This window comes from Sinocyclocheilus rhinocerous, unplaced genomic scaffold (assembly GCF_001515625.1).
Source record: "Sinocyclocheilus rhinocerous isolate Xijiao unplaced genomic scaffold, SAMN03320098_v1.1 scaffold106, whole genome shotgun sequence".
NCBI classification, from domain to species: domain Eukaryota; kingdom Metazoa; phylum Chordata; class Actinopteri; order Cypriniformes; family Cyprinidae; genus Sinocyclocheilus; species Sinocyclocheilus rhinocerous.
In genome coordinates, this window is record NW_015633181.1 from 789,709 (window position 1) to 803,822 (window position 14,114).

The 14,114-nt window shown below is 40.3% G+C and overlaps 2 protein-coding genes across 3 annotated transcripts; both read right to left on the reverse strand.

Moving 5' to 3' along the window:
• Positions 1–103: 103 nt before the first annotated feature.
• Positions 104–2,335, reverse strand: LOC107743409 (retinol dehydrogenase 12-like). The gene is made up of 4 exons (XM_016556626.1): positions 2,311–2,335; positions 1,073–1,196; positions 624–950; positions 104–547 (listed from the first exon to the last, which is right to left on the reverse strand). Exons 2-4 carry the CDS (start codon positions 1,167–1,169, stop codon positions 288–290), a joined length of 684 nt encoding a protein of 227 aa, XP_016412112.1. The 5' UTR covers positions 1,170–1,196; positions 2,311–2,335; the 3' UTR covers positions 104–287.
• Positions 2,336–5,293: 2,958 nt separating this feature from the next.
• LOC107743408 (PHD finger protein 12-like) lies at positions 5,294–13,576 on the reverse strand. Of its 2 annotated transcripts, none has more exons than XM_016556625.1 (15): positions 13,124–13,576; positions 12,708–12,880; positions 11,312–11,384; positions 10,372–10,798; positions 10,163–10,283; positions 9,932–10,061; positions 9,626–9,790; positions 9,378–9,521; positions 8,941–9,286; positions 8,748–8,864; positions 8,091–8,234; positions 7,910–8,008; positions 6,955–7,037; positions 6,717–6,855; positions 5,294–6,516 (listed from the first exon to the last, which is right to left on the reverse strand). In XM_016556625.1, exons 1-15 carry the CDS (start codon positions 13,187–13,189, stop codon positions 6,161–6,163), a joined length of 2,583 nt encoding a protein of 860 aa, XP_016412111.1. In that variant the 5' UTR covers positions 13,190–13,576; the 3' UTR covers positions 5,294–6,160. The 2 variants fall into 2 exon arrangements, with proteins under 2 accessions (XP_016412111.1, XP_016412110.1); XM_016556624.1 differs by having other exon boundaries at positions 9,929–10,061.
• Positions 13,577–14,114: the final 538 nt, after the last annotated feature.

The following is a 14,114-nucleotide window of genomic DNA, read 5'->3' on the forward strand; positions in this document are numbered from 1 at the left end:
GGAAACCTGGTCCCATAAACTTCAGGAAGGGAAAACATGTCATATACACAGTGATTTCTGCAAGTTACATTCAAAATATGTTTGCTAATTAGTGATATTTGCACAAACACAATCTGTAAAACAAAGAACATTTTTATTATAAGAATTAAATGGCTTGTTTGTTGTGGTGTTAGCATATTTGACACAGGATTTTTATAATATGCAGAAACAGATTTATCCAACACAGTTGACCACAGGTGCCACTAAATAAACTGTGAAAGTGCAAATCCATAATGAAACTGATAATCTCACGCTAAACCAACCAGCCTCTCGCTGACTTCCCAAAGCTTTTTGGCTACTGCATCATCTCTGGCTTTAGCAGAGACATTCTGCACTGCACAGCTAGAGAAGTAGCGTCCAGTCAGGGGTTCAATACCCTCTTGAAGTGCACAGTAAAGAGATGTCTGAGCTCCAGATTCCACGTCCGAAAAGAAAAGCAGCAAAATCGGTGCCATGAACAGGCGCCACCATAGATTGCCGTGGCGACCAATGTCCGTTTTAATGGCCCCTACAAAATAAATCAGATCACTTATGACCTATGAGATTTTATCAAGTACTGCTTCTTACTGCTTACACAAACTGACCTGGATGAAGACTGTAGCAGGTGACATTTGTGCCTTTGAGTCTCTTGGCCAGTTCATGCGTAAAGAGGACATTGCAGAGTTTGCTGTGACTGTACAACATTATTAAGGCCAATGTGGAATTTCCTAAACCCAAATCTTTATGAGTGTTGATGCAGTCGAAACCGATTTTCCCCCTGCAATGGGCCATTGAAGAGACTGTCACAACTCTGCTGGGGCCGCACTCTTTTAACATTTCCAGCAGCAGGATGGTTAACAGAAAGTGACCGAGGTGATTGACGCCAAAGATCCTTCCAAAGCCATCCTCAGTCTTGCCACCAATAACAAGTCCTACAAACAGAAAAAAATAAATATAAAGTTTTTAAACCTGAGGCAGATTTTCAGTTAGTTATCTTAAAAAGTTACTAGTTGTATCATTGCATAACATAAAATTGCATATATTTGATAGCTACCTGCATTGTTGATAAGAATTTCCAACCTGGATTCTTTCTTGAGAAAGTTTTCAGCGAAAGACCTCACAGATTTCAGACTGGCCAGATCCAAGTGCATATACAACACCTCTTTGTTTCCTGATTCCTGTGCGGCAGTCACATCAGTTCATTGATTTCACAACATCCCTACATTAATTCTGCAAATTTATATAGCAGAATCACAGATTTGTTTAAAAAAACAGCATGCTATTGATATGACTGGATTTTTATTTATTATTATTTATAAAAGTACTATTTATATAATTTATTTAGGGGCAAAGGTTTTTAATGAGGAAATATTAAGGTAAAAATTCCATTCGTTTTCAACAAAAACTTTACGAAAACTTATAAAGACAGACCTACATATGAACTACGAGGTTGTTAATTGATGGTATATGTGTTTGTTGAAGCATATTTTGTAGTGAATCTAAAATATGATGTTTCTATATACACAATCAAACTGAAAATGACATATAATTACAAAACTACTGATTTAAAGAATTTTATTGTCATTAACAGTCTTCATGAATGTAATGCAGCATCAAGAAACCATCATAATGGAGCTCTATTTAATGTCAGACACTTCACTTCAGACACATCTCAGAAGATAACAGAAGTATTGTCCTCTTGTAATCTGCTATTGGTGAGTAGTGACTTTGGGGAAACCCCTGATGTATTGTCCAAAGCCCGTGATCTTTTTGAAGATTCACTCATGTTGTAACGTGAAACAATATAGATTTTAATATAAATTATTTCACTTTCTTAGCCTACTGGTGATGTAAAGTGTTGTTTTCGACTTAAAAACTATGTTAAACAGAAGTCTAAGCGTTACGCCTGGTTTGCTTTTTCAGCTTCTCGCGCCGCGTTTTTAAAACGCCGGGTCATGTTAAAATAATTAACATGTAACACGTACATGTAACACGTGTGTAACACGCCTGGAGTGCTTACGAGAAGCGTAAAATGCGCAAAAAAATGTTGTAACACTATCAATAATGATCAAATTGGGACATGCGTGACTGAAGAGAATGTCAAATGCCCTAAAACCGAACACATACCAGTCACGATCACGGTCTTCCCGTGCAGCTTGGCTGTACTTTTACATTTTGGCAGTTGCAACACCGTCACGCACAGCAGCAGGTAAAACCCGACGAGTCCTCCGCAAACGAGCAGAACGGTAAACATTATACTCAAACGATCAGAGCAATAACTGCTATATTTACTTATGAAAGAGCGGTTTCCTCCAGACTGGGAACAGGAAGACGTGCTGGAGTCAAACACGCCCTCCTGGATACAGTCCATTCAGATTGCAAAACCCAAACACTCATAGCTATTATATTGAACACTACAACACTGTTGCGCTGATTTAAAGCAATTTGTTACAGTAAGCTGCTAACTGGCCTCTGTTGATGAAATTTTGAAACCATGTCCATGTTTCTAGGGTGGTCGAGATTTTAAGATATCCTGGTCGATTGAAATGGTTTAAGTCCAGGGACCGCTAGGAGGCAGCAAGGGGTCCAACGTTTAGGGAAATGGATATATAAATGAATAACATGTAAATACAATTTTTTGATTAATTCAAAATCATTAATCATTTAAGTCACTTCTTCAATGTAAATGTATCCAATTCAAGCTTGTCCAATCATACACTAGATGAAAATGTTAAGTCTGGTTTAAACAAAAATAGCACACAAACCAACCATATGATTTGCATCTTGCACAAACAAGTTAAAGGCATGGTAGGTGATTTGGTTCAAAAAATTTTTTTGTTATGCTGGTTGAAAGTCTCTTCACATCCTGATAGCAATCACTAAGTTAAGTGGTCTAAATGTATTTATATGGTCTGTGGAATACTGAATGAAATGTCGATGGAAGCGATCTACTCCATCTATGTTTTGATGGTGGAGTGGGGTATGAGTGGTTATGAACAAATGAACGAATGAATGAAACGCATTTGTCCGTGTTTCACTCCATCTCGAATCACGCTCGCGGAAAGCGCTTGACAAACAGTGTCTCTTCCGCGGTTCGGTACGCTTTCAATTCATTCTCTCGAGCAAGACTGAACGACATTCACATTACATGATTTGACTGATTTTTACGTAGAAAAGGCGGCAGCGCACCGCATTAAAAGAAATGATCATTCATGTTTTCATAACCGCTGGGTAAAATTCAAAAACTAAACTAAAAATAAATCATCTTTGAGAGCCAGGGGGCCCCCTGGTGTGTCGGGGGCCCTACGCAGCTTGCGTATTTTGCATATAGGAAGGATCGGCTCTGGTCCTACCTGCCTGTCAACGTATGTATTTGCATACCTCTGAGCGAGAATGGAAGGCGTTATTATTGTAATATTATACGCTTTGTACTATTATGTTTTCTCACCGGTGAATGAGACTTGAGGTAATCTGACAGCGTTGCATTCAATCCTCCACCAACGGTGTCTCTTATCATGTCGCTAGTTAGCCTCTGGTCTGCCTGTGCGTTTTCATGTGTTTTGGAGGAGGCGTGGCTTTGGAGAGTGATTTACAGGTAGGGTGGGATCTTATATTTTCAAAGCTAGCTTGCTATTGCTTGCCTCTCCAAAATCGCCTATCCTACTTTAAGCACCTGAATATTCTCAATGGAGATTTTTTAAAGCGCCAGTCTAAAAATAAGCAATAGCAATGCTAACTTTAGAAAACTCGACTAATCTTATAGAAGACCAGTGAGTGAACCAGTAAGCATGACACATGAACACAGGCTGGTGGATTTCTGGACCGCTAGGAGGCAGCAAGGGGTCCAACGTTTAGGGAAATGGATATATAAATGAATAACATGTAAATACAATTTTTTGATTAATTCAAAATCATTAATCATTTAAGTCACTTCTTCAGTGTAAATGTATCCAATTCAAGCTTGTCCAATCATACACTAGATGAAAATGTTAAGTCTGGTTTAAACAAAAATAGCACACAAACCAACCATATGATTTGCATCTTGCACAAACAAGTTAAAGGCATGGTAGGTGATTTGGTTCAAAAAATTTTTTTGTTATGCTGGTTGAAAGTCTCTTCACATCCTGATAGCAATCACTAAGTTAAGTGGTCTAAATGTATTTATATGGTCTGTGGAAGGCGTAGGATCATAAAATATTCGTCCAGTCATATCCCTCGGTCCTAGGGCTAGGCTGTCCTACCCAGTGCCGATCCTAGACTTCTGGGGGCCCTACGCAAAACTGTGTCGGGGGGCTGGGTGGGGGGATGTGGGCAGTGGAGTGGGGTATGAGTGGTTATGAACGAATGAATGAAACGCATTTGTCCGTGTTTCACTCCATCTCGAATCACGCTCGCGGAAAGCGCTTGACAAACAGTGTCTCTTCCGCGGTTCGGTACGCTTTCAATTCATTCTCTCGAGCAAGACTGAACGACATTCACATTACATGATTTTTTTGTTATGCTGGTTGAAAGTCTCTTCACATCCTGATAGCAATCACTAAGTTAAGTGGTCTAAATGTATTTATATGGTCTGTGGAAGGCGTAGGATCATAAAATATTCGTCCAGTCATATCCCTCGGTCCTAGGGCTAGGCTGTCCTACCCAGTGCCGATCCTAGACTTCTGGGGGCCCTACGCAAAACTGTGTCGGGGGGCTGGGTGGGGGGATGTGGGCAGTGGAGTGGGGTATGAGTGGTTATGAACGAATGAATGAAACGCATTTGTCCGTGTTTCACTTCATCTCGAATCACGCTCGCGGAAAGCGCTTGACAAACAGTGTCTCTTCCGCGGTTCGGTACGCTTTCAATTCATTCTCTCGAGCAAGACTGAACGACATTCACATTACATGATTTGACTGATTTTTACGTAGAAAAGGCGGCAGCGCACCGCATTAAAAGAAATGATCATTCATGTTTTCATAACCGCTGGGTAAAATTCAAAAACTAAACTAAAAATAAATCATCTTTGAGAGCAAGGGGGCCCCCTGGTGTTCCGGGGGCCCTACGCAGCTTGCGTATTTTGCATATAGGAAGGATCGGCTCTGGTCCTACCTGCCTGTCAACGTATGTATTTGCATACCTCTGAGCGAGAATGGAAGGCGTTATTATTGTAATATTATACGCTTTGTACTATTATGTTTTCTCACCGGTGAATGAGACTTGAGGTAATCTGACAGCGTTGCATTCAATCCTCCACCAACGGTGTCTCTTATCATGTCGCTAGTTAGCCTCTGGTCTGCCTGTGCGTTTTCATGTGTTTTGGAGGAGGCGTGGCTTTGGAGAGTGATTTACAGGTAGGGTGGGATCTTATATTTTCAAAGCTAGCTTGCTATTGCTTGCCTCTCCAAAATCGCCTATCCTACTTTAAGCACCTGAATATTCTCAATGGAGATTTTTTAAAGCGCCAGTCTAAAAATAAGCAATAGCAATGCTAACTTTAGAAAACTCGACTAATCTTATAGAAGACCAGTGAGTGAACCAGTAAGCATGACACATGAACACAGGCTGGTGGATTTCTAAAGCATGTTATTTAAAATCTGGTTTGTATTTACATAGTTTGAGACAAGAACCTGGTGAAAACTAATTACAGAACCACATGAAACAGGCACATAAAAGGACTGAACAGCAACAAAATAGTGCACGACAGAAATAATACAAACTGGAGCACTTTTGCGCAATGAATCGTGTGGCTTTCTGGCTATTCACATGGATACATACATCTATGTACATGAGTCTCTTTGCACATGTCGTGCTAAAGAACCACCAGGTCTGACTGCGCTCCAGAGGACATACATAAATAAAAGCATCCATTTTTTTTTTGGAAAAAAAGAAAAATGCATGTTTATATAAAAACTATTGTTACTGGCACAAAATAGAACATGTTTTGATTTTTGTTTTTTTACATGTGAAAACTGCTCATTGGTTCTGAGCATACAGGATGATCAAAGTTTCCCTTTAAAAATGCAAGTCTTGCATTGAGACAAGAAAATGTGCAACCTGTCAAAAGAGTCTGAAATAACTAGAAAAAAGGTCACCTCATGCAAGTGTATAAACAATTAAACAATTAGGAAACCGTTTAAACTGTACAAGTTGATGCTTTAGGGGTTAAGTTACAAGGTTGTGTTGAAGTGGAGGAGGCATGGCCTTGCTCAGCTGCTCCCCCTGTTGGCCAGGTGTGGGAGTGAGGGTGCAGGTGGTGAGCTCCTCTTTAAGTGACTTGTTGGCAAACTCTGTGATACTGAATATAAACTGCAAGCAGCCCAGTTTGATGTGGCTTCCGTGATGGAGGAGCGCAGTGCCTTCCCATCCCACACCACTGCCTCCAATCAAACTGGAGCCGCTGTTTTTACAGTTACAGGGAGTGATGGGAGCATCTTGGGACTCGCAGCTCATAACTCCACCCTCTGTTGTTGCAGCCATGCCCATTGCAGACTCCTCCTGCTCCTTTTTCCTGCAGCGTCCTACAAACGCACTTGAGTTAATACTGATGCTTACTGTGCGATGTTTTTAAAGTTGTCATGAAATAGAAATCACCCTATCCATTTTCTAAATACATGTTATTGAATTTATTGTAAATGATTCATTTGTGCATTTTTCATTTATTTATTTTTTTTCTGACCACAATTTTTAAATCACTGGAACTGGAAGAGGAATAACTCACGGATTATGTTTTGCACTTTGGCGAGCAGGTTGTTGGACGGACTCTGGCTCATCTTCTCAGAGAAGTCACAGGAATATAATACGTTGTCAACAGTCGTCCCGTGTTCGCTGTAGTTCAGCAGTTCATACTGCTTTGTATTCTGGAGGAGGAGAGAACAAATGTATGTAAATGTAAATCACTCAAAAGGGATGACACCACCTTTGTGCGTAAAGCATGTTAAATGTTTAAAATTGCATACCTCATCATAAAATATACAGGCATGTTTCCCTGAAACGTAGTTACAATGCCCGTAGTTTGTAAGGCACACATCCATATCAGCACCTGCGATGAGAACACATAGTTGTACTGACAGGGTTTCTGCAGACATGAACAAGTTAAATTTAAGACTTTTTAAGACCTTTTTAATACCACCTTATATGAAATTTAAGACCTAAACCTGTAATGGAAATACACATTTTATTACATACATATATGTAATATTTAATGTGTATAAATTAAAAAGAAAACAAAATATAATTTCTGTAATAAATGACATTTATTACTACGATATACAGTGAACTTTTCATGTCAGCAGACAATATTCCATACAAAATATCCCCACAAAATAACTGCATCACTGAGATTTTATTCAAACAATTTATTCTGCAGCAATATTTTCATCAATGTTCTATCAGCTTTTACATACTTAAATCTGCATATTTACCTTTACAAAGGCCTATTTTTAACCTTTTTAGATGCATGCATCATCTTACATGTCAAATTATTACAATTTATCAATAAATTCAATATAAACTATAGGGCTGCTACCAGTCAGATTAAATAATGTACACTGCAAATAACAATAATTACAACTGCAATAAATAATGTTACGAGATTAATGTTTTAAATGCATTTAAAATGCATTTGTAAATGCATACAAATAAGAAATGTTGAGGGCAAAATGCATACTTTCCAACATACTTCTCAACTAAACTACCAGTAAGTGACGGTAAGTCACTTATTGAGTGAGTCACTGAGTCATTCCTTCAACTGATTTTAAAGCATGTCAACATATTCTGTTACACCAAATACACAAAATAATGATCTTTAAAAAAGCATCATATGACCCCTTTAAGACTTTTTAAGGACCCGCGGACACACTGACTGAACACTGTAGGATGACGCATTTCCTGCAGCCACAGGATAATAATCACCTGTCCCGATGTACAGACTCCTGTAGCACATGTTTACAGCCGTTCCCTTTCCTGAGGCCGAACAGAATGAAGCTCTCGCTTGCACTTCCTTGTTTTGGGCTGAAACGCAAACATCAAGAGTTCATTCGCTGATGGGTACACAAACTTAAAAAAAGAGCATAATGAACAATGAATCTCATACCTTCACTGTGTTTCCTGTGAGTGGGTGACACCGATAAAGGAGAACTGCTCTGAACAGGAGAGTTTTTCAACTCAAAGAGCTGCTGAATCTGCTGCCAGGCTAAGAGCTTGATAAAATTCTCATCCAATGAGCCAAGCTCAACTTCTGCAATACAAACCGGGTTTCAAAATGATTACAAAATGCTGCCGTCTTTTGTTTAATATAGTGTAAGTAATAGTAATAATAATCCTAATAAAGTAGTAATTATTATTTTGTAGACAAATTGATACATAACTCTGGCTTACAAACAAGCACTGGAGATTAAAAATAAATAAATACTGCAATTACATTCCCCCCCCCAAATAATGCAGATGTATTCTATCAGAAGTTAAATTCAAGTATGTAAGTTTGGTATGAAATTCTGTGAAAAGAGCAGAATGCTTTATGGCAGCTTTATGTATAGCTATCAACTGTAATTATGACAGTGAATTTCACTCACTTAACTGTAGGGAGAGCCAAAGTTGCAAAAATACACAAACCTACATAGAGTTGCTTTAATGCACGATTTAGAACTGGGAAGGATTTTGAATTCTTAAAGTTACAATATGTTTTCAACCTAACTTGGATAGCAAAACAGAAAGATTACAAGATTCCTCTCTGAAACACACTCAAACCCACCTCCGCTGCCCTGCATGATGTCTTTTATTCGTCCGGACAGCTCCAGCATGTTAGGTTCTGTGCAAGAAAAGACGTCACTACTGCCTGCCATCACAGAATCCGAAGCAGCATTCCCATCTGAAAGAGAAAGCAGCCAATCAATATTTTTAAAGTGTTGCTAGGTAATAATCAAACTACAGAAGTAGGCATTTACCACTGGAATGGGATGGAAATCTCTGATTTTTTGACTCGGTATCTGAGATGATTTTCTGTGGTTTAACAGCATGTGCTCCTGAACACGCTCCTGAACACGCATTGGACTGAACCAATCGGTCTACAAGGCCATTTGTGGTCTTACAGTTCTGACACAGTCCATCAGTACAGGAGCTACAGGAAACTTTTGGAGCAATGTTCTGGCTGCCCGTTGAGGCGGCACTCTGGCAAGAGTCTCTGAGTTTTAGATCAGTCTTTTCTGTGTGCTCTGAATCCCAAGGAGATGTTTGTCTGTTCCATAAATGCCTCATAATGCTGCACTGCAGCGAGATGACGTCTTTGAGCCACTACACCAAAGCATAAACAGAATAAAAACACTGGTTCAGAAACAATATTGAATCCAAAAGTAGAAGCAAACTGCAGGCTGCTTATACACACCTGACACTGTTCGTCTTCACTGGCTAAGTGCTGTGGGGCAAAAGATTCTGAAAGGCCGGAGCAGATCAGCTCCCCTTCACGGATTCCTGCCGTGGCCATCAGAGTAGTTGGGTTCTGGTACTGTGACTTTATGGCATCTGGAACCTGCGATTAACAAAGCGATATCTCAAATAAGTTTCAACAACATCTACAACATCTAAGTGTCTATCACTCGTGTCATACAGTGAGTTTAAAAGAAGACGGATAACCTTCAGAGTCTTTCTTCTGTTGGCATGAGCCGACCGCCATGTAGGGGGGTGCTGCCGATGTATCCGCTGCAAGAAGTCAAGTTTGACAGCATGCTGGGAAATGCGGTCCTGAAACTGGTCAAATAACTGGCAACGGTTGCTGAGGGTCAAGGTTCTCTGGTTCAGCTGAGAGGAAATGAGGAGAATGAATGAGTGGCATGTTTGTAAGGGTGTTTTCGGGGTGTTTTTCAATTTTGCATATGAAAATGTCACAATTAAAAAGATATACAAGTTTTGATTTTTGTTTTACAAAAGCTTCCTTACTACCAGGTTCTGGATGTGGTTGGGACACATCCACCTGCCTGTAGGAAAGGCAGTGAGAGGCGGGTCCAAACAGTCCATGTGAAACAAGAGAGAGCAATAGTCGCACTGGATCAGTGGAGTCAATCGGCAACTCCTGAGAGAAAAAGACAACTATTAATGTATAATATCTTAAAAAGGGGGCTTATTAAAAAGTAACAGTAAAATAACAAATAATGTGTATATAAAAGCATGTACCTGCTGCATGTGTAGCACACTTTCACCGGCAGTGGAACCAGTCCACAATGGTCCAGCTCATGTTGTGGGCGTTTAACGTTCTTGCCTGATAACTCGTCTTTTCGTCTCCTTTTGCTGGTGCCTGAGAGGAAGAAAACAGATGTTTCATATCTTAGACTCACATATGATCTGTTCACACAAATTTACAGTGAGATCATAATGTCCTGTACCTGGAAGTGTGGTTGTGCAAGTGAGGTCAACTGGAAGCTGGAACTGCGTAGGGTTCCTTTGCATGGCAGCGGCGATTAGGAGGTCAAATGGTCTTTTGAGGGTGGTTGTGATATTTGAGATTTCAGGCTCAGAACCCTGGGCCTCGTCCTCCACGTCCAGGAGGTCTTCCTCCATGTCATTCTGCTCAGATGGTGTGGGCGTGTCTGTGGAAGAAGTGTTGGAGTTGGGGGTTGCAGGTCGGCTGCTGGGTCGTCTCTCCAGGAGCCGTACCTGAGCGACGGCGGCCTGAATCCCTGTGCTGCCCAACCCCATGGAAGGATCCAGACGTAATGTCCCACATTCCTGCTCAGGAGCTGGAGAAGGCATTTGCTTCCCCAGCTGCTGCTCCAACAGACCGTTAATTTGCTCCTTCTTCTGTTCCCTTTTCTGTTAAAGGGGTGGGTGGGGGGAATCACAAACCAATATTTGAAACTTTTTTTATGCAAACCACTAACAATCTACAAAAATGTTGCAGAATTGTGAAATGTTGTAGAATAAGTATAAGGGATTTTCAAACACAGTAAATATATAATTATCAGGAAACCTGTTTTCCCCCCATTCAATAGGACTATACAATAACAACAACAATATAACAATTAATAATATTTTATTACATTATAAAAATTAAAGATATATTATTATTCCAATGATTTTAATGTAAAATAAAAGATGTCTTTAATAATTTCACAGAACAAAAGTACAATACTAATATTTGTGTTGGTTTCAATTTCTTTGCTTTTAAAGGTTAACCATTTTTATTTTGTCAGAAAAATGAAGGGAGATCTCATGGCTTCTCTTTTGTTGACAAAAATGTATAAACTATTCTCTTTTAATATTTGGGAAGATAAAAAAAAAATTAGGGCCAAATTTAAAACTTTGCATAACAGACAGGACACCAACCTTCTTGCTAACGGTGCAGCGATGACACATCCAGTCGCCAGGGGGCAGCATTTCTCTACTCAATGGTGGGTTACTGAGGAAATGTAAACAAAGTCAGAGTTAAAACTACAGGCTTCATTTAGCACAGAGCAAACATACACACAGTTATAGTATGCACAGCCATTTAATACTACAATGAAATTATAATGTAAGAAAGGAGTCTTCTGTTTTCTAATGCATTACACACGTGCAAACAGATCTATGTCCAAACATTTCTGTTCTACTGATGGTTTAAAATAAATCAGTAATGAAACTTAAAAGCACCAGGCTCTCAGACTCTATATTACTTCAGCAACTGTGTAAAAACATAGCAAATAAAAACCTGTTCTAACTTTATTTCCCCACAGTTCTTTCAAATATCTGATTCATCTAAAAATACAAAAAAACTATTAAAAGACCTTGACATGCTAATGTAGTTTCTTTTTGAAGCACATCTGATCAATCCCAGAAACTTTGGAACTTAGAAACTACACAGATGAAGTGTGGCAGATTTCCAGTGGCCCGTGGGCCACGTAGCACCAGCTGCATGTGTTTCTCCACACACACATGGAATCATTTCACCTCCCAAACAGACAGAATAAACAATGAGAAAATACGGAGGGGAAATTGAAATTCAAACATCCTCCAATGCAGCTGACCAACTACAGCATGAAATGAGTTTAAAGTCATAATAAAACAGAAATAGCATCAGATAGCGACACTGTGACGTACATCCGAGTGTAACAGACTACCATAAGAAAAAAAATTTATGGCAGGGACTTGATTCTATGCATAAGTTGTTGATTGAATTTTGAGATGTGGACATTGCACTCAAAAATGGAGGCAGATGAGCGTTAAAGCACGCAGGAGCAAAGTTTAGGTGGACTAAATGATTGGAGAAGCCCTGCATACGTCACCAGAGAGAAAAAATGAAACATGCACGGATGAATTGTTCACAATAAAATCTGTAACATGCATTTAGAAAACAGATATGGTGAATTTTCATTTCATGCTGACATTAATAAATGAAGCCAATCACAGATCTTCAGCGGATCTGCAAACATCTGACAAACTGACTCAAATGATTAAGGAAAATCCATCTCGTAATCTCAAACTCTCCATAATGGAGACATGGTCGTGGCCTTCAGATGTCCATGGTTATTGATTATTTATCAGCTCCCTGCTTGAGCTTTTCCATGCTCATGCAAGAAACATCAGACAGCATATAAATAAACCCCAGCACCCATGATGTTCCATCTGGAGATGCAAGAAACATCAGCCAAATCTGATGGACGTCTAGTTGTAACGTATGTGCCTCAACTAAACCAAAATGACAGTCCTGGGCCCAATTTTGTCCCAGCTCCAGCATCACACACACCAGCACTGTAGATGGAAGGCAGCGGGGCAGTGATCACAACACAGCAGGTCCCCTCCTTCCCGGCAACTGTCGCAGGTATCATGATTGCTGGCCCTGCCGGGTCTCCTGTCTGGTTTCCTGGTCCTCTTCTCTCCATCTTCAGACTTGGGCGGCGCCAGCAGAGTCTGGATTTGCTGCAAGAGGAAAGCGAGAGAGATTCAGAAACTCATTAGTGAAACATCTGCACGCTTCTTACATCACATCAGCCTCTCGAGCCATTGTTGGGCCGAGACCGTGAACTCGCGCGCGCCCCCATATGAAAGGAACCTATAGAATGGATGGCATTAGCGAGCAAGAGCGGGTTAGCGGCTACTTTGAGAATGTTAACTGGTCAGTGAAGAGAGGAATAAACGAGTCTATAAGTGTGTTTGACTTACCTCCATCAGCCCGCCGGAGGTATCCAGATCGTACACGATCGTCGGGTTCTCCATTTTTCCCCACATCAACACCAGCCCCAACTGGTTCCGTTTCCCTCAGCCACTACACCCCGACTCCTGTCAGAATGATGAATAGCGTCTGACCTCCAAAACAGCCGTAGAATTCCCGCCCGTGTCTGTTGTGGCTCCGCGCGGGCTCTCCGTTAATCGAGCAGGCGCGCGGAGGCCTCTATCCCCGGTGCTGTGCGAGACTCCGGCCCGGTAAGAGAAGGAATAATAAAGAACCAGAAATTACCATTAAGTCCATGTTGCAAAGACGTCAAACATCAAGCCCCCCGAAGAACAACTCCTCCGAGGAACTGGCAGCGACGAAAATCAGACGTTTTTCTCCCAGTGAAAGAACGACTTAACGGCGGAGCGTCTCTGTTGTGATGAAGGAACGCTCGCGTTAACTGACGCACAAACCTGTGTGCGCATGCGTCGCCCCGTCAGTAGCGATGGGAATCCAATTCATTTAGAGAATCGGTTCGCTTCAGTGAACCGGTTCAGTAGAATCAATTCAGTGATTTGCCATAGTTGATGTTTATGTACTATTTAATATTCTCTATAATAATTACATTTTAAATAAATATTTATATCATACACATTTTAATTACTGTTCTTAATGACTTTGCATTGTTTATAGTTTCAACATTTCACCCATCTCACAATTTTACAACCAAAGTTTTCTCCACAGAAAAAAGAAAGTCATATATTTGAAATTAACACGAGGGTGAGTAAATGATGACAGATATTTAACTTTTGGGTAAAGCATCCATTGTTTACAGTCAAGTGATTTACAAATGCTTTGCGAATCGGTTCGAATGAATCTTTATAAAGAGCCTGTTCAAAACAATGATTCTTTCGCGGTCAGGCATCACTACCATCAACGGTGGAGCCATCTTGCGCTTTCCTCCGTTTTTAAAAACCTTTCTGTCGATGCGGTCATTGT